This window comes from Lactuca virosa, chromosome 3, assembly GCF_052849685.1.
Source record: "Lactuca virosa cultivar CGN04683 chromosome 3, Lactuca_virosa_CGN04683_v6, whole genome shotgun sequence".
Taxonomy (NCBI): Eukaryota; Viridiplantae; Streptophyta; class Magnoliopsida; order Asterales; family Asteraceae; genus Lactuca; species Lactuca virosa.
In genome coordinates, this window is record NC_136428.1 from 117,587,160 (window position 1) to 117,607,049 (window position 19,890).

Sequence of the window (19,890 nt, forward strand, 5' to 3'; positions counted from 1 at the left end):
CAAACGTCGAGTAAATTCTGGAATCATCTCCCTGATGAAAGCCAGAAAATGTTTGTCCAAGGGATGTGCATCATACTTGGCATTCGTAATCGATGCTAAGAAGGAAAAGAAAGAGGTGCAGAATATACCGGTTGTGTGTGGTTATCCGGAAGTCTTTCCTGAAGATCTTCCCGGATTACCACCTGATAGACAAGTGGAGTTTCGGATAGACTTGTTACCAGGTACAACACCGATAGCAAAGGCACCTTACTGATTGGCACCGACGGAGATGAAGGAGCTCATAATGCAACTTCAGGAGCTGTTGGACAACGGTTTCATTCGACCTAGTTCATCACCCTGGGGAGCTCCGGTGCTATTCGTAAAGAAGAAAGACGGAAGCATGCGAATGTGCATAGACTACATAGAGCTGAACAAGGCAACAGTAAAGAATAAGTACCCTTTGCCAAGGATTGATGACCTATTCGATCAGCTACAATGTTCGAGCTATTTCTCAAAAATCGATCTTAGGTCAGGGTATCATCAGCTGAAAGTGAGAAATCAGGATATTGAGAAGACTGCATTCAGAACGAGATATTGACACTACGAGTTCTTGGTTATGTCGTTTGGACTAACCAATGCTCCAGCAGCATTCATGGATTTGATGAACAGGGTTTGTAAACCATTCCTCGATAAATCCGTGATAGTGTTCATCGACGACATTCTGATCTACTCGAAAATCCAGGAGGAGCATGGCAAGCATCTACGAGAGGTGTTGGAGGTATTGAAGACGGAGAAGCTGTATGCAAAGTTCTCCAAGTGTGATTTTTGGATCCGAGAAGTCCAATTCTTGGGTCATGTGGTTAACCAGGAGGGAATAATCGTTGAACCAACAAAAATCGAAGCTGTAATGAAGTGGGAACGTCCAAAGAGTCCCACTGAGATTTGAAGGTTTCTAGGATTAGCCGGATATTACCGACGATTTATCCAAGGCTTTTCTTCGATAGCTGCTCCATTGATAGCTTTGACCCACAAAGGAGCTATATATACGTGGAATGAGAAACACGAAGAGGCATTCGAGAAGCTAAAGAAGAAGTTATGTGAAGCACCGATTCTTTCTCTACCCGATGGAGCTGAAGATTTCATAGTGTATAACGATGCGTCGGGAGTCGGGTTGGGCTGTGTTCTGACCCAAAGAGAAAAAGTGATAGCATATGCCTCTCGACAATTGAAAGAGCACAAAAGAACTACCCCACTCATGATCTGGAGTTGGCAGCGGTAGTATTCGCCTTAAAGATATGGAGGCATTACCTCTATGGCACGAAGTGCAAGCTTTTCACTAATCATAAGAGTCTCCAGTATCTCTTTAATCAGAAAGAATTGAACATGAGACAACGACGCTGGCTAGAATTACTCAAGGACTACGACTGTGAGATACTTTACCACCCCGGTAAAGCAAATTTTGTTGCTGATGCTCTCAGTCGGAAAGTCAATCTTGAAAGGAAAAGGTCAAGAGCGTTGAGAATTGAAGTTGTCTCGACAATTGTGGAAAGTATCAAGAAAGCTCAAGAAGAAGCTTCAGAAAAGAATGACCAAAAGGAAGAACGTTTGGGAAAAGCGTTAGTGTTCGGTACAAACAGTCAATGACTGAAGGTATTCCAAGATCGGATTTGGGTACCTAAGACAGGAGGAATAAGAGATCTTCTGATGGAAGAAGCTCACAAGACCATGTACTCAATTCATCCCGGTAGCACTAAAATGTATAGGGACCTAAAACCCTACTACTGGTGGCCGACGATGAAGCTCGAGGTTGCAAAGTATGTGGCCGAGTGTGTTGCATGTGCAAGAGTTAAGGCACAACATCAGAAACCGTATGGGAGTTTAGAACCTTTACCTGTACCTATGGGTAAATGGGAAGACATCACCATGGATTTTGTAACTAAACTGCCCAGGACGAAGAACGGATATGACATGATTTGGGTAGTCGTGGATCGTTTCACAAAGAGTGCACACTTCATAGCTGCCAACGAAAGGTGGTCTATGGATAAGCATGCAAATGCTTACATAAAGGAAATTGTGAGACTTAACGGTGTTCCTCAAACAATTGTATCCGATCGTGATAGTCGTTTCACGTCGAGGTTTTGGAGGAGTCTACAAGAGGAACTGGGTACAAAGTTGTGTCTGAGTACAGCTTACCATCCGCAGACTGATGGTCAGAGCGAAAGAACGATTCAAACGCTTGAAGATATGCTGAGAGCATGTACCCTAGAGTTCCAAGGTATCTGGGAGGAACACTTACCTCTGGTAGAATTTTCCTACAACAATAGTTTCCACTCGAGCATCAAGATGGCACCCTATCAAGCTTTGTACGGACAGAAGTGTCGTACGCCATCTTGTTGGCTTGAGGCTGGAGAAAAGCAGTTTATGGGCCCCGAGATAGTCCATGAGACTGCTGAGAAGCTGAAGGTAATTAGGGAAAGAATGTTAGCAGCTCAGAATCGTCAGAAGAGCTATGCTGACAAGAAAAGACAACCGATGACTTTTGAAGTTGGGGATTTGGTTTTGCTTAAAGTCTCACCGTGGAAGGGACTTATAAGATTTGGGAAACGAGGAAAGTTGAGTCCACAATTTATTGGACCATTCAAAGTTCTTCAGAAGATTGGGAACCAAGCTTACAAGCTCGAATTACCCGAAGAACTAGATGGTATTCATAACACCTTCCATGTGTGTTATTTGAGGAAGTTCACGGGAGAAGTTCCCAACATAATTCCGATCTCAGAGTTAAGAATGGATGAGAATAAGAGGCTAATCGAGGAGCCCGAGGCAATTGTTGACCGTAAGCCTAAGAAGTTACGACGCAATATGGTCGACTTAGTGCTAGTCCGATGGAGACATTCGAATGGGCCGAATCTCACTTGGGAAACAGAAAGTGACATGATGAGTCGCTATCCGCATCTGTTTGCTGATGCATGATTCCGGGACGGAATCATCCTAAAGGGGGGGAGAATTGTAACGCCCGGGTTTCGGGGCTAAGCATTTTTAGATGATGTAATAGTCTAGGTCAACTATTGTAACTCTTTTTGAAGTAATAAAGATGAAATATTTGAGTATTATGTGAATTATGTGTATTTGTGTGCTTATTACTTATTTATAAAGGTATAATAAATAAAGGATAAAAATAAGCGTCAAAATTAAAGTGTGAGATAAACCCGATATCTTTACATAAAGTTGTAGTGGTCGAAACAAGGATTCCAGAGATATAAAGAACGCCGAAATCCGAGTTATAACGAAGAAGTTATGACCCGTCGAAGTTTCGCGACGGAACCGACGAGACATCGGAAAGCGTAAATAGTGAATTTACGATAGAGCGACTTTTAGCCTTAGCAATATAAACGAAAGTCGTAGAATATGTTAAACCGAGAGCGTCCATAAAAAGAACGCCCAAATCTTACTTCGTATGAGGAAGTTATGATTTTTCGAAGTTTCGGTTTAGCAGTGTACAGCCCGAAGTTCGAATATTAGATCGAGCGGTTTTTAGCCGACACAACCTAAACGAGAGTCGAAGAACTCTTTAATAGTAGCATAACGATAAAAAGACAGACGAAAACGGACGTCGGATGAAGAAGTTATGAATTTTTAACAAACCAATCCTGTCTTGGCCTGTTAAAAATATAACTTTTAAAATAAAGTGAAAATTAGCCGACGGAGTCTTAACGGAAGTTGTAGAGTACGTTCCCGCCTACGCGTGGATATAAAGAACGTGGAAAACGGAGCTCGCATGCGAAAGATACGAATTTCTGAAGTTGAGGGTGCAATTTGCGAAACCTGTTGCGATAGTGATGACGTGGCTCGATCTGGGCCGTTCGATGAAGATCAGCCTCGCATCCGATGAACGACGCGTCACCCTTTGCTACGCCCCGCTTCCGAGGTTGGGTACGCCCAACGTACGTCAGCCTTATCCCTTCCGAGTCCGGGTGCGAGCCAGCTGTATGCGAGCTGGACCCTTATCCGAAGCTACGCGCAGCGTAATGCTGCTGAACGCGCAACGTACGTCCGAAGTTCAGCAGCCTATAAATAGCTGCGAGATGTTCCGAGCAATTCACACCAAATCTCTTTCTCTCTCTAATTTCTTTCTCTCTCTAGGGTTTCTAACCCCCCCCCCCCTAAAGCCTAGGTGAACCCCTAGCACCCACAGGAAGCCCCGAGGCTCCCGGAGTCCCGAGAAAAAAGGTCTTTCGGTTCGGAAACGCTGCTCCGAGCAAAGTTCGATTTTTAAGAAAACCCGCTGTAAGTTAGCTACGCCTCCGCAATTTTTAATATAGCTTCTAATTAATTATAGTAACATTATTAGTACCTTAAAATAATTATTTGGGCTATTATTATGAGTTATATAGAGTGTTGTTTAACGCTTATATAATAATAATAATACCTAGACTATTAATTAGTCGTGGTTAACGTTAGACTAAACTCTAGAGGTATTGATACTAGGTTTTGTCGAGGGAAAATTATTCTGAGATAACGAAGCACTGTTCAAATGCAGAGTCACCACCTTTCAGGTGAGTGCATAGTTACTTTCAGCTTACACATAGATATGAAATATTTTATATAAATTACGTGTTGTGTGTGCATATTATCTGTATACTTGCTATCTATGCTGGATGAACGATTTTATACATGTTTTAAATGATTTAAACTGTATATGTATTTTATATCTACAAAATCTGTTGGGTAAAACATGGGTAGATGTAATAGTTGCTGTGTGACAAAATAAAATAATGAGAGGCATCGTTATATGTGTTATTGATGATCCAGTCATCTAGAGGAGTATAGATGACGACCACAGACTATTCTAGACAGTCTAGTGGAACGCTAGCAGGCTCGCAACCTGTAGGTGTTTATTTGAACTGTGTGTTTACCAGCAGTACTCCATCCCCCACATGGTTGTCTTATTTGACATGAATTGCTGAGGAATCCCCGAAGCATGTGTTGTCACCCCGATGAAAGTCCTTAGACTAGGTCCCTTGTGTTAGATGTTTTAGGAACGTAAAGCGAGGATAATGGGAACGGGTAATCAGGTTTGTTTGGTTTGATAAAGTTAATAAACTTATTTATTGTGGGTTGAAAACCCTATGTGCTCACCAGGCTCCCAACCCTGACCCACTCAGTTTCTTGTATTACAGGTAGTGGCGCATGAGCATAGATGTTTGGATGAGAGATAAGGGATTATAGGCCTGTAAATACGAAATAATGTAGTAAGGCTTATGTTGTACTGTTTATGCTTTTGATCTGTATCGAACATGACATCCTGAGTCTTTTAATGAAATACATTTCTTTGGAAATGCTTTTGATAAATCTTTATCATATTTTGTTTTGGGACAAATTCCGCAACACTTTTATTTAAAATGTTACTCTGATTTTCAAACAAGCATAAACAAAATCGGTCTTTTCTGGCCGTGAAAATGGGGATGTCACAAATCATGTGTGAGAACCTATACAAATGGTACCAAGTGAATTGGAAAGGGCCTTCAAGAACTATACAAAGTGCATGGCCTTAATAAGAAAAACTGCACATTTAAGTGTGCAGTAGGGTTCATCGTAGGGTTATAGTAAAACATCCCACCATTACAGTGAACTCTGCTGTCATTACGGTGAAGATTGTTCCAAAAATCCTTGTTCTTCACCTATATGTTCCGAAACCTTCCTGAAACCTTTTAAACATATATCATTATCATATTAAAGATTAGGAAAAGTTGAGAACCCTTGTATGGGTATTTTGCTTATTTATTGACTTTTATACATGTTGTATAGGTGGTGTTTGAGAGTGTCACTCTAAGGAAATGAACTAAAAGAGGACTAACTAGCCTTCTTTTGATTGAGGTGAGTACGTGCTGGCATTTTCCCACTTTGGGGTATATGGCAAAATGATTTTTTGATAATGAACTACAATGCTTTGATATATGAAATGTTTTGAAATGAAAGTGTTAAATGTTTTTTAAAAGAATGTTTTGAAAGAAAGAATGTTTTGAAAGCAAAGAATACTTTGGAAGAACGAATGTTTGATATGTGAAATGTGTCTTTTCAAAGTATATCTTCCTAATAACCTATGATATTATAAATGATGATATGAGTATTGTTAATGTGGAAAGTGAAAGATAAGAAGAAAGTAAAAAAGGAAAGAAAGCAAAGAAAGAATGAAAGTGACCCAATCCATAATGCCTCATAAGAGGTCTAGAGGAATCTACTAGGTTGGTATCCCCCCTTCACGAAGTAGATGTCCTAGTTAGCACGATGCCTTGGTGGATTGATTTTTTCTTTCCACCTTGTCTAGACTTGGGGGTACCCTAAGTATAAAAATGGCAACGGTTCAATACCTGAATTAGCCCTTAATGATAAAAGTGAATGAAATGTGAAAATATGTCTTTTGAAATGAAATGATAAGATATAAAATGATATTTATCACATGTATGAAAAGAGTTTTCCTTGAAAATGCTTGAAAAGGTTTTATGGTCTAAAATTGTGTTTTGCAAAGATGAAATGTTTTTGATGAAAATGTGATAAATATTTTGGGTCACAAACCCACGTAGCTCACGATACATTATTGTCTTACGTATCTCTTTTAATGTCATGCATCTCAGGAGTTTAAGGAGATAGGATGATAGATGAAAGTTAGAAGTCAAGAGATAGGGAATGAAGTGGAACTTCTTAAGTTCCTTATTTATTGTATTGATGTAATTCTCATTTGCTTGATATGGTTTGTATGATGCTTAATGGTAACACCCAATGTTTGTAAATGTTTTTGTGGGACCGGTTTTTTGTTAATTGTGAGTTATTACTCGGAAAGATTTTAAAACCATAGCATTTTAAAGTTTGAAAATTTTGGGGTATTACAAAACGCTAGAAGCTAAAAGCTCCCAAATGCTCTGTGCCAAACATGCCCTTAATTTACACGAAGTCGTATGTAGTAGCTCCAAATGCTCTGTGCCAAACATGCCCTTAATCTACACGGAGTCGTATGTAGTAGTGAGAAATTCGTTGATTTTGGACTATATTTTGTTAAATGACCGAAAAATGGAGGATTTTTAAATTTTTTTTTTGTTAAATGGCTATGAAAACCAGCTAAACCTATCTTTTTTATTTTTTCTTTTCGAAAATGATTTAGTTGTCATAGATATACATTTTTATAATCAGTCATGCCATTTCTCTGTTTAATATTTTAGTGATATTAGTTATTTTTATCTACTAAATTTGATGTCCTTTAATATATTTTAAAATTGTTCAAATAATGAGTGGTTGAAGTGCAAAATTTTACATATAATATCCATGATTCAAAAATTTGCATGCCAAAGTATTATTTGGGGAAAATGACTCTGGAGGGTAACTAACTGTTGGGTTTGTTTTTATTTGGTCCCTTTCCTTTTTTTTTGTATCCAATATACCATCGAACTTGTTGTTTGTGTTCACCATAACCCTTTTGACCGACTTTTGACCTGTGATAGCCGGTCAAAGGGTTATGGTAAACACAAACAACAAGTTTGATGATATATTGGGTACAAAAAAAGGAAAGGGACCAAATGAGAACAAACTCAACAGTTGGTTACCATCCCGAGTCATTTTCCCCTTCCTCATTAATAGAAAATCACACGTCAACTCCTACTCATATTAATGACTTTATCAGATTCATTCTTGCTTCTCTTCAAAACATAACCCATGAAAGAACATTATTCATACATGTAGAACTTTGTAATGAACTTGAATATTTATTAGGGGAATCTTTATTGAGCAGGTGCATTTCATAATTACATTTACATTCCCAATAAAATGATTTATCGTATCATGGATTGTAGACAAGTCTGCAAACGAATGCTCTTCATTAGAGTTGTTGATAGCTAACCACAATAAACATAACAAAGACCATGTTTTGACGAAGCTACCCCTCCGAAATGCTCTTCATTAGAAATTTAGAAGTGGGAGCGTTTCGGAGGGGTAGCTTCGTCAAAACATGGTCTATGTTATGCTTACTGTGGTTAGCTGTCAACAACTCTCTGTAAAAAGGATATGATTGTGTATGAGAGGTATCTTTATCAACATAAACGTTTACCTCAATGTATATTATGGTGATGTGTCTGCAAAAGTTGCATGATCTTGTACACATTGATGTTGTATCTTATCCCATGAATTCGATCTTAGAGCCAAGTAAACTCAAAAATCACATCACTTGTGATTCCATTCGTTTGCAGACTTGTCTAGAATCCATGATACGATAAATCATTTGATTGGAAATGTAAATGTAGTCCTGAAATGCACCTGCTCAATCAAGATTCCCCTATTAAATATTCAAGTATATTACAAAGTTCTACATGTATGAATAATGTTCTTTCGTGGGTTATGTTTTGAAGAGAAGCAAGAATGAATCTGATAAAGTCATTAATATGAGCAGGAGTTGACGTGTGATTTTCTATAAATGAGGAAAGGGAAAATGACTCGGGATGGTAACCAACTGTTGAGTTTGTTCTCATTTGGTCCCTTTCCTTTTTTTGTACCCAATATACCATCAAACTTGTTGTTTGTGTTAACCATAACCCTTTGACCGGCTATCACAAGTCAAAAGTCGGTCAAAAAGGTTATGATGAACACAAACAACAAGTTCGATGGTATATTGGGTACAAAAAAAAGGGACCAAATGAAAACAAACCCAACAGTCAGTTACCCTCAAGAGTCATTTTCCCGTATTATTTGTGTTTCGTCATTTACCTCTACATAACGTACGGGTGTGACAGGGGTGTGTGGGTCTTCAAAATGGAACGATTTAGCGGTTTTTAATAATATATTTTTAATATTAGACTATAGTCCTAACAAGATTTGCACCCTCAATTTATTGTTTTGACACCTTACCAAATACCAACTCTCTTTATAATGTTTGGCCATAAATGTGGGAGTTCATAACATTAAGTAATTAATATGACTAATTATAAGAATATAATTTTTTTTAATAATAATAACATATTTATTGTTTAGTGAAGGAAAATGGTACGATGAGAATGCAATTTGGTGTCCACAAAATCGTCATCAATTAGGAACCGAAATCTGTTTTTATTCTTAAAATCGTCGATGGATACTAAAGAGAAAACTTTCATTAACACCTCCCATGATTCAAACCACCAAATCGATCCCATTGATATTTACAATTCATGTTTATAACAAAGTTTTCTCCTTTTTCTTGTCTCCAAACATTAAATTCTTTTCTTGTTTTCATCGTACAACTAATTTCTATAAAAACCATCCAATACCCTTTTCTACTTTCCAAATGGTCTCTTCTTTTAATATCTTAATTTCCAGAATGACCACTTTCTCTCAGTCTTACGTCACCTGTTTTAAAACAAGCTCGTTGACTAGAGAAGGTGGTGATCGATGGCGGAGGATATGTGGCTTCAAGATGATCAATGGAGCTTCCGCTGCCATGATGCGTAGCCGGACCACCATGTCTGCCGCCCCGATGGTTGGTGTGAATGGAAAGGTGGCTCTAGAGAGGGCGATTATCCCGACTAAAAAGCAGTTTGTGGACCCTTTTCGACAAGGAGTAATCATTTTGGATGGGGTCGGGTATCGACAAACAGTCGTGGTTCGATCTTATGAAGTAGGAACGGATAAAACCGTGACTCCTCAAAGCATTCTTAACCTTCTCCAGGTTTGATGATCATGATCAATTGTGTTTCTGAGGGGATTAAACAACCACATTGGAAATAATATTTGAACTTACATGTAATATAATTAAACAAAACACGCAGGAAACTGCGCTGAATCACGTATGGATGTCTGGGCTTCTTGGAGATGGATTTGGCGCAACTCATGGTATGATGAAGAACAATCTCATCTGGGTTGTTTCAAGAATGCAAGTTCAACTCGATCAGTATCCGATTTGGTAAGGTTTTTCAATGACCCAATATGGGATTTCATATATAGTAGATAGTTGAAAAGGTACGAAATTTCAAGTAATGGTTTCTTGTACGTATATAGGGGAGAGATACTGGAGATCGACACATGGGTTGGAGCATCTGGAAAAAATGGAATGCGACGAGATTGGGAAATCAGAAGCCACACCACTGGCATTGTTTTCGCTCGTGCAACAAGGTAATTCCTTGCATTCGGATGGAGTACGTACGTCATTATTGTTAAAATTAAGTTTCTCTGATGAGTTTTCCTTGAAACTAAACGCAGCACATGGGTGATGATGAACAAGAAAACAAGACGTCTATCAAAAATGCCAGACGAAGTAAGAGCAGAAATCTCACCTTGGTTCATTAAAAAAGAAGCCATCAAAGAAGATTCCCCGGAAAAAATAGGCAAGTTGGATGATAATGCAAGATACGTTAACTCGGGTTTACAGGTAAACAAGAAATCTCACTTCAATTTTGTGATCGTTTAATTAAAGATGTAAACATATGTGTAATCCGGTTTCATTACGTTTGTAGCCGAAGAGGAGCGATTTGGATATGAACTGCCATGTCAACAATGTCAAGTACGTTGGCTGGATGCTTGAGGTAACGAACGAAGTCTCGCATGTCTTATATCTATCGTTCATCTCCTGGTTTTCTGAAACAAAACGAGAGATAAATATCATAGTTTTCGTTTTTATAGGTGATTCCAGATGAATGCTTAGAGAATTACCAGTTATCGGAGATCATACTGGAATACCGAAGAGAATGTGGGAGCTCAGATGTGGTTGAATCCCTTTGTGAACCTGAACAAGTCGGGATCATTAAAGATGGAGTTCAAGACGATGAACAAGATTTAGACTTGATGCACAGATGTTCGATCGGAGCTGGGTTTATTCAAGGGGCTGGATTATTGAATTGCTTGATGAATGAAGGAACAATTCGGTATACACACCTTCTTCAAGTCAAAGAGGAGTTAAAGTGTCAAGAAATCGTTAGAGGGAAAACCACATGGAGGAAAAGGCTCAATCTCTATTCATTTTCTGGCTAAATATTGTTTTTTTTTTTTTCTTTTTCTTTCTGGTTTATAATTAATTCATGGGCTTTTTCAGAAAAATGAATATAATTCAAACTCAGTATGGAAAAGTCATGTATGTTTGTATTTACTTGAAATAAAAGGTTTGTGTTCGTATATACCAAGAGAGAGTCACTTCAAGGGTTCGATGGAAACAATTTTGTACTTGTTCCTTTTTTTTTTTAATGTGATTTGACAGTATTATTATCTTAATGATATTTGAAACAGACTGATTAATATCTACAAGTGGTGTGTATGATTTTAGTATTAACGATTATTCTAGTTAAATCTTATATATATATATATATATATATATATATATATATATATATATATATATATATATATATATATATAATATTTTTTTTTTGTTCAAGATAAATATATATTTTTAATCATATTAATTTAGAACTACACTGTATTCTTAATTGATCATGCCAAAGCTACAACATCACATGGGTCTTCAATAGTTGCTTTATTTTCTTAGAAAATAAACCTAGTCTCATGGATGTCGTAGTCTAGTAGAGTAATTAATGGTAGTACGTAGTTGGTAGAGTGGAGTACATTTTCTTGATTTTATGTATTTGTTAGCCTATATATAGAAGACTCTGTTTACCTTTGAATAATATGCACACAAGAGAATACACTTCAGGCGACTTCCTAGACGATCTCCAAGAAGCAAAAATACAACACTCCAAAAAAAATAGTGTCCAAAAGGAAGAACAGATACGTGGCAGAAATTGGTCAAAGTATGCTACTCCAAAAAAAATAGTGTCCAAAAGGAAGAACAGATACGTGGCAGAAATTGGTCAAAGTATGCTTTATGCCAAATATATATATATATATATATATATATATATATATATATATATATATATATATATATATAGGGAAATGATCAAATGAGAACGCCTAAAAGGTTGAGAACGCGAGAACAATTGTGAACCAATCATCATATAAGGGCATAAAAGGAATTTTACAATATAATTAATTATGGATGATTTATGATTAATTAATTAATTCCTATAATCATGTGATTTAATATGATTAATAGATTTTTTACCCAAATATTAGGAACTTATATAATCTATTTTAAATTAACAAAATCAATAAAATGATTTTAAAAAACGTTTTTAGCATAATTTTAAAAAAAAATGTTATTTTTTTTGCTTTAACTTTTTTTTACCAACCACATCAAAAATACTGACGCATTAATCATTTTATCCAAATATTAGTAATCATGCATGAATGAATATATATTTGTAGTCATATGAAGCCGGTAATAATCTTGAATGAATAGATGAATTAATTTATATTCATAAATGAATAAAACACAATTAAAGAAACATCACCATAAAAACATCTAAATATGAATTGCTTCAATCATTAATGAATATACATCTAATCTTATGAATACATTTAAATACACAGTTAATCACTAATGAATACACATTTAGTCATAAATGAATCGAAAACATTGTTAAGAGACAAAGAATTTCTAATATGGTATCGACTTTGGCTTCCTCGGTTAAAGAGATTGATTCGTTGTAGATCTCTGATGGGTCACAGAGGCGTGGTAGTCCGACGATGATTTTTCTCAGACCGCCTTAATCTTTTCTGTCACCCGACTTCCCTTTTCCATAGCATTCTTTCTATGTGTATATTTTTTTTCTGATCAAGCTATTGTATCTGTATCAACATAAAAACCTAATATTGATAAATGAATAAGACATGAGTGAAAAAAATAATGTAATATAATAAGCCAGACTATGATATTCACTGTTCATAAATGAATAATGTGTTAGTTAAAAAAATGAGACATTTGACATTGTATTCATATAAGATTACAATTGAATTTTTATTGATAAATTCACATAGTCATATTTCATAGATGAATAAAACTAGATTCATCTATGAATATGACTAAATGATGAACATAAATCACTCAAGATTTAAAGAAACCAACAATCAAACACTTGGTGTGCATGAAGAGATTCATCCAAAAACCCATTTATCAGACATAAAAAGGAAAAGGAAAATGGTATTCAATAAGTAAGAACCTCTTTTCTTATCATAAGAAGCCCAACTACATATTCATTGTTATGTTTATGTTTCCTATGCCACAGCATGCCAAGAAAGACCCAATTTTGCTATATATTGGACACAACATAAAAGCAATTTCAAAAACATTTGCAGAGGCTATCTAAAGATTGAAAGAAACCAATGAAATTGAATCAGATGGTAATCATAAGCTAGCACAGGAAAAACACAAAACCTCGGTACAAAAAGAGGCACTCATTTAAATAACTAAAACATACATTATCAATACACAGATGGTCGATGGGAACACGTTTAAACAATTCAAAAAAAATGTACCTGCTTAAATCCACGAGATAAACGGTAATAAGCTAATCACATCAATGCACAAAGGAGACCGATGATTCCATACACTTTCTTTTTTCCAGATTTTCTCACTTTGTTGATTGCAGGGGTGCGCCGGTGGCCAGTAGTTAACGGAAGTGAGATAGCCGCTGGACCTTGAAAAAACGGAAATTAAATGGGAACTTCTTCGACAAGGAGACAATAGTAGAAAGAGTATCATCGATGTTATCAACCTTAATCAAAGACACAATCTTACACTGAATTGCATCTTCGTCATCAGGAGCAACAGATAAAACTGCCGAAAAAAAATATTAACTTAAATCAATGACGAATCTGGCGACTAGGATGTGGGAAACATCGAAGGTATTTGGAATTGGATCGCCGAGTGAAGAGAGGAAAGAAGAGGGAGCGTGATTCATAGAGGAAAGCGGCTTATTATGAAACCCTAGAGAGAAAGAGGGAGAGAGAGGGGGGATAAAGATACGGGTATAAGAAAGGAATGAGGAGAGAGTGTGAGAAATTATAGGAAATAGGTAAATTTATAATTCCTATTATGCCCTTCTGACCATTTAAATGTTACACCCTAATGCCAGTAGTTTTAGAACTTTTCATAAATCGCCCATTCAATAATAAGCTTAGATCTAAGTATTTAAATGGTCCAGAAGTGTTCTCGCGTTCTCAACCTTTTAGGTGTTCTCATTTGATCCTACTCCTATATATATATATATATATATATATATATATATATATATATATATATATATATATATATATATATCTTTGATGATTTTCGGTAGAAGCAATGAAGCAAAAACAGACACCTGACAAAAATATTTGTTATCAATAGGCGAATATGAAATCATTTGTTACCATCCAACAACCAGGAAATTAATTCTACACTTCTCAAAATGTGGCGTTCGATGAAGCTTGGTCTCCTAACAAGAAAAGATTACCAGATTTAAGTGTCTTCAAAGAAACGACAGAAGACTCTTAAAAAGATGTGGAAGAAGATGATGGACTAATGGTTAGAATCCTTGCCAAACAGGTATGTACCAAAGACAAGAATAAGAAGGTGAACCAAGAATAGAGACACCCGATTGAAACTCCTCCTAGAAGATTTAGGAAGAACCCATAAGCCAAACCAGAAAAATGAAATGTTGTTATTGTGAACTAATAACAATCTAAAGAGAACTAATAATAATATAGTAAGAAAACGGCTATGCGGAGCTAAAAGAACTAGAGACCTTTGGGGACACTTTTTAAAGCATGGAATAATGGAGAAGAGATATGGAAGAATAACTCGATGCACTAAAAAAGTTAGACCGGTGAGCTCGTAGCAAAACCACAAAATGTGAAACCTATTTCTTGCAACTGGGTGTACAATGTTCGTATAATCCAGAAAGTTTGGAGACCATATATGTTTTATTTCTAGTTTATTCATGTAGGACGTTTTCAAAGGCCATGTTGGTCATTTTCCCTTTTCTTTAGGAACTAGCAATTGAATGGTTTAGTGTTTCCACATTTCTAGCTAATTGATAGGATAAGTAGAATGTAACGTCATTTTTTTGAAGTAGTGAGAAAACCTCAGAAATTTGTCCCATCTCGTTTTTGCACTCTATTCTCTCCTTAGGGCCTCCACCTTTATTTGGTATCAGAGCGAATCTAGTATATGCCCAAGTATCAACCACGAGTGACAAAAATGATAGGAAACAACAATGAGAAAGATGGCTCTATCACCTTACACTGCCCCAGGCTCTCGAGAAGCAATTATGTGTATGGGAGGCAGTAGAACCAAGAACAGCTAATACGGTCGTTGAAGTCCCAAAAGACAAGGTGTCAATGGCGGCTATCTACCAGAAGACATGTTCTTTTCTGTGACATCCCCATTTTCACGGCCAGAAAAGACCGATTTGTTTATGCTTTATTTTCAAATCAGAGTAACTTTTTAAAGAAAAGTGTTGCGGAATTTGTCCCCAGAAAAACATGATAAATATGTTATCAAGGCATTTCCGAAGAAATGTATTTTATTCATATTAAAACTTTGGGATGTCATCATCAATACTGAAACATAAGCATAAACAGACCTTACATTTATTTACACTAGTGACTACATCTCCTTTAATCTCTCAGTGTAAAGTAGCTTCGTATCGACACCTGTGATACAAATAAACTGAGTGGGTCAGGTTGGGAAACCTGGTGAGTACTTAGGGTTTTCAACCCACAATAATATAATTATTATGTTTAATCATCAAACACTCAACCCAATTACTCATCCCCATTATCTTCTTTACTCTTAAGGATCTACCCTAAGACTCAACTATTCCTCGTTCATTCATTCCTAAGGATTATCCTAACGAATAGGCACGAAGTCCATCGTCGCCAAGGTTTATACAACAGGCACGAAGTCCATCGTCGCAAAGTTTTATACAACATGCACGAACTCCATCGTCGCCAGGCTTCATCGCCAATGTTATCTATAAGGCACTAAGTCCATAGCTGCCAGGGTTCATCTGTAATGTACTAAATCCATAGCTACCAACGTCCATTTATAAGGCACTAAGTCCATAGCTGCCAATGTTCGTTTATGAGGCACTAAGTCTGCATAGTCGCCAGGGTTTAGGCACTAAGTCTGCATAGTCGCCAGGGTTTTTAGAGTACATCTGGTAAACACGTAGTTTAAAAATACCTGGCGAACACTTAGTTCAAAAATACCTACGGGTTATGGCGCAGCTGCCAATATTCATCTATATCATCTTTCATCCCTCATTATTTATCTACCCATGTTCTACCCAACATATTCGTAAATATAAAATACATATATAGTTTAAATCATTTAAAACATGTATAAAACGTTCATCGAGCATAGATATCAGATAAACAGATAATATACACACATAGCACTTAATTTATATACAATACTTCATATCTATGTGTAAGATGAAAGTAACTATGCACTCACTTGTAGCGTGCTTTGATAGAATCTAACTAGAAATAGTCAGCGGCTCGTCGTTGTCAGGCTTGGGAAGGGAAACGGCCTTCAAAAAACGAAAGAGAAAGAAAGTAGAAGGTGTAATGAGAGAAGAGGTCGGACTTGCTATTTATAGGCTGATTTTGGCTCTCTCATGTCGTGAGAATCACGACTCACGTCGTGAGCCATGGCAAGAGTCATCCCGTAGTCTTCCCAGGTGTTTTCTAGGCTCGATTAGTGTCCGTTTGACTCCTCACGTCGTGAGAAATCCTTGATCACGTCGTGAGCTTTTGATTTATCGTTCCGTAGACTTCTAGCTTCGAAATGTGGCGTTTTGACTCCTCACGTCGTGAGAAATAAATTTCACGTCGTGAGTCCAGTCAGATTAAGGTTTCTGACACGTGTCATGCTCTCAGACAGCTGTAACTTCGGAAGGTCATAACTTTTGCATACGAGCTCCGTTTTTGACATTCTTTATATCCACGCGTAGGTGGAGACATACTCTATAACTTTCATTTAGACCCCTAAGGCTAAAAAGTACTCTATCGTAAACTCACGTTTTACGATTCCCGATGTCGTGTCGGTTTTGTCGCGAAACTTCGACAGGTTATAACTTCTTCGTTATAACTCGGATTTCAGCGTTCTTTATATGTACGGAAACCTTGTGACATATACTACAACTTAGTTAAGATTATTTATTCTAAATAATCATCTATAAAAAATTCATTTTTGACGCTTATCGTCTCTAAATTGACTAGCCTGAATCTGCGGGCGTTACAATTATCTCCCCCTTAGGATGATTACGTCCTGGAATCATCAACAAAACGGGGCTTGTATAATGACTCCATATGTTATCTCTTCACCCTAGGTAAATGTTCCTTTGAATGAGTATCTAACTCTTGGACTTCTTGACTGCAGGCGGTGGTCAATCTTGCACCCACTCTTTATCTTATGTTGGACTTCCAATTCGTAACCTTCGAGTTACAAAATTGATACTTATTGGAGACTCCTTCTTCTTCTTAAACAAACTAATCTTATGAGAAGTTCTTTACTTCGATTATCATAACAGACCAATGGGTCATGTTCCAATGACCTCTCACCGTATGATGCAACGCTTAAACTCAGGTCTCTTAGAGTCAAACTCCACAATGGAATATACCTTCCTTCATATTCTAATGTGATATAATCACATGCTAGAATGTAGCACTTCTAGCTACAAGCTTCTTACATTAACAGTGATCGCGATACTTCTATTGATCGCTTCGATTATCTTTCACTTCAATCTTTTAGCTTAAGTCGGATGTTACATCGATCTTGGTTCTCTAAACCACGTAACATACTCGTCTTAGTCGGACTCGATTTGATATGACCACTAGGGTCGGAATAATAATCATCTTCTTAGTTATTACCGAAACGATGGTAACGAAAAAAACAAAAATAAATTGAACTCAACTATTAGTTCCTTAGTAACCTTGTGACTCTTCCTGATCCAAGTGCGAGTCCTGTGCTTCGGGTAGTATAGGCCTCTACTACCATTCACACCTACTCATACTCGTCCCAAGTATTGTCTCGCACTTCTCCAAGTTATTATCACAAAAAAAAATTTAACACATACAAATGTGTCCAAACAATCATAAAATTTCCCTAGATTCTACTAGGACTTCTTCCATGCATATCTTCAACATAATTGTGCTTCAACTCGGTTGGTGATGGAAAGGCCAGACGATAGGACAACTTCAGGAATTACGCCAACCGTTCTATCATCCCGCCAATCAAATGTGTACATTCGGATGTACCGTACTCCTCTATATGTACTATGATTTTATTAGACGTATTCTAAAGGCAAGATACCATTCTTACGATATCTTCCGATAGGTATCATTCACTATCGTAAGCCTTCTCATTTCCTCCATTTACTCAGTTCACTATGAGTCTTCACCATTACGTTATGTTCACAGAAGCAGGCGTTCAACATATCGGAACAAGAATATAGATAGAGGAAGGTTTCGACGTGTATTTCTCCTTATTACTCTAAAAAGTTACATGTCAGTTCTAATATCGTAATTAAACGTTTAGAAATCTGAACACATAAAATTTCAGATCTGCTCGGCAATAGACCATAGATCTGATCAAACGATACCATAAAGCATCACAAATCATTTAACACATAAAAGCAATTTAGGCATCTAATCCTAAAGTAAGCTAGTGCTTGTGTCAATTTAGGTGTACAACCTAAAATATTTTAGACACACTGCTCACGATCATCGCTTAGCATTCTAAGTTTAAGTCTAGAAATCCTACAAATTCCTAGTTCGCTTAAACTAATGCTCTGATACAAACTATTTCATCTACCCATGTTTTACCCAACATTTTTGTAGATATAAAATACATATACAGATTATATCATTTAAAACCTGTATAAATCATTCATTCAACATTCGTTTCAAATAAACAAACAATATATATTTAACATAGCATGTAATTTATATAAAATACTTCATATCTATGTATAAGATGAAAGTGACTACACACTCAGTTGTAGCGTGCTTTGATAGAATCTAACTAGAAATAGTCAGCGGCTCGTCGTTGTCAGGCTCGGGAAGGGAAACGACCTTTAGAAAATGAAAGAGAAAGAAAGTAGAAGGTGTAATGAGAGAAGAGGTCGCACTTGCTATTTATAGGCTGATTTTCGCTCTCTCACATCGTGAGAATCACAACTCACATCGTGAGCCATGGCAAGAGTCATCCCGTAGTCTTCCTAGGTGTTTTCTAGGCTCGATTAGTGTCCGTTTGACTCCTCACGTCATGAGAAATCCTTGATCACGTCATGAGCTTTTGAGTTATCGTTCCATAGACTTCTAGCTTCGAAATGTGGCGTTTTGACTCCTCACGTCGTGAGTCCAGTCAGATTAAGGATTCTGACACATGTCATGCTCTCAGACAGCTGTAACTTCGGAAGGTCATAACTTTTGCATACGAGCTCCGTTTTTGACGTTCTTTATATCCACGCGTAGGTGGAGACGTAATCTATAACTTTCATTTAGACCCCTAAGGCTAAAAAGTACTCTATCATAAACTCACCTTTTACGATTCCCGGTGTCGTGCCGGTTTTGTCGCGAAACTTCGACAGGTCATAACTTCTTCGTTATAACTCGGATTTCAGCGTTCTTTATATGTACAGAAACCTTGTGACATAAACTACAACTTAGTTAAGATTATTTATTCTAAATAATCATCTATAAAAAGTCATTTTTGACGCTTAACGTCTCTAAATTGACTAGCCCGAATCTGCGGGCGTTACATTTTCGTTGGCAGAAAAGCAGGCAATAAAGGAGGCGTGGGAAACTCTGAAAACCATGTACTTAGGGTCTGATCGGGTGAAGACAGCTAAGGTTCAGACGCTGAAAACTGAACTTGAAATGATGAGCATGAAGGAGACGGAAACGGTGGGTGAGTTTGCTGTTAAAGTCACGAACATCATCAACAACATTCGTGTGTTGGGTGAAACGATTGAAGAGGTGTACGTGGTCAAGAAACTACTTCGAGTAGTACCAAAC

At 37.0% G+C, this 19,890-nt stretch overlaps 1 protein-coding gene across 1 annotated transcript; it reads left to right on the forward strand.

Moving 5' to 3' along the window:
- The first annotated feature begins 9,293 nt into the window (after positions 1-9,293).
- Positions 9,294-11,005, forward strand: LOC145162566 (palmitoyl-acyl carrier protein thioesterase, chloroplastic-like). Its single transcript, XM_079081676.1, has 6 exons — positions 9,294-9,661; positions 9,762-9,895; positions 9,991-10,104; positions 10,192-10,360; positions 10,446-10,514; positions 10,612-11,005. The coding sequence occupies exons 1-6, from the start codon at positions 9,314-9,316 to the stop codon at positions 10,957-10,959; spliced, it is 1,182 nt and encodes a 393-aa protein (XP_078937802.1). The 5' UTR covers positions 9,294-9,313; the 3' UTR covers positions 10,960-11,005.
- Positions 11,006-19,890: the final 8,885 nt, after the last annotated feature.

Coding starts and splice junctions, on each gene's coding strand:
- LOC145162566 (XM_079081676.1), top strand. CDS start 9,314: ATGACCACTTTCTCTCAGTCTTACGTCACCTGTTTTAAAACAAGCTCG. Junction 9,662..9,761: donor GCATTCTTAACCTTCTCCAG/GTTTGATGATCA, acceptor CAAAACACGCAG/GAAACTGCGCTGAATCACGT. Junction 10,515..10,611: donor ACGTTGGCTGGATGCTTGAG/GTAACGAACGAA, acceptor TCGTTTTTATAG/GTGATTCCAGATGAATGCTT.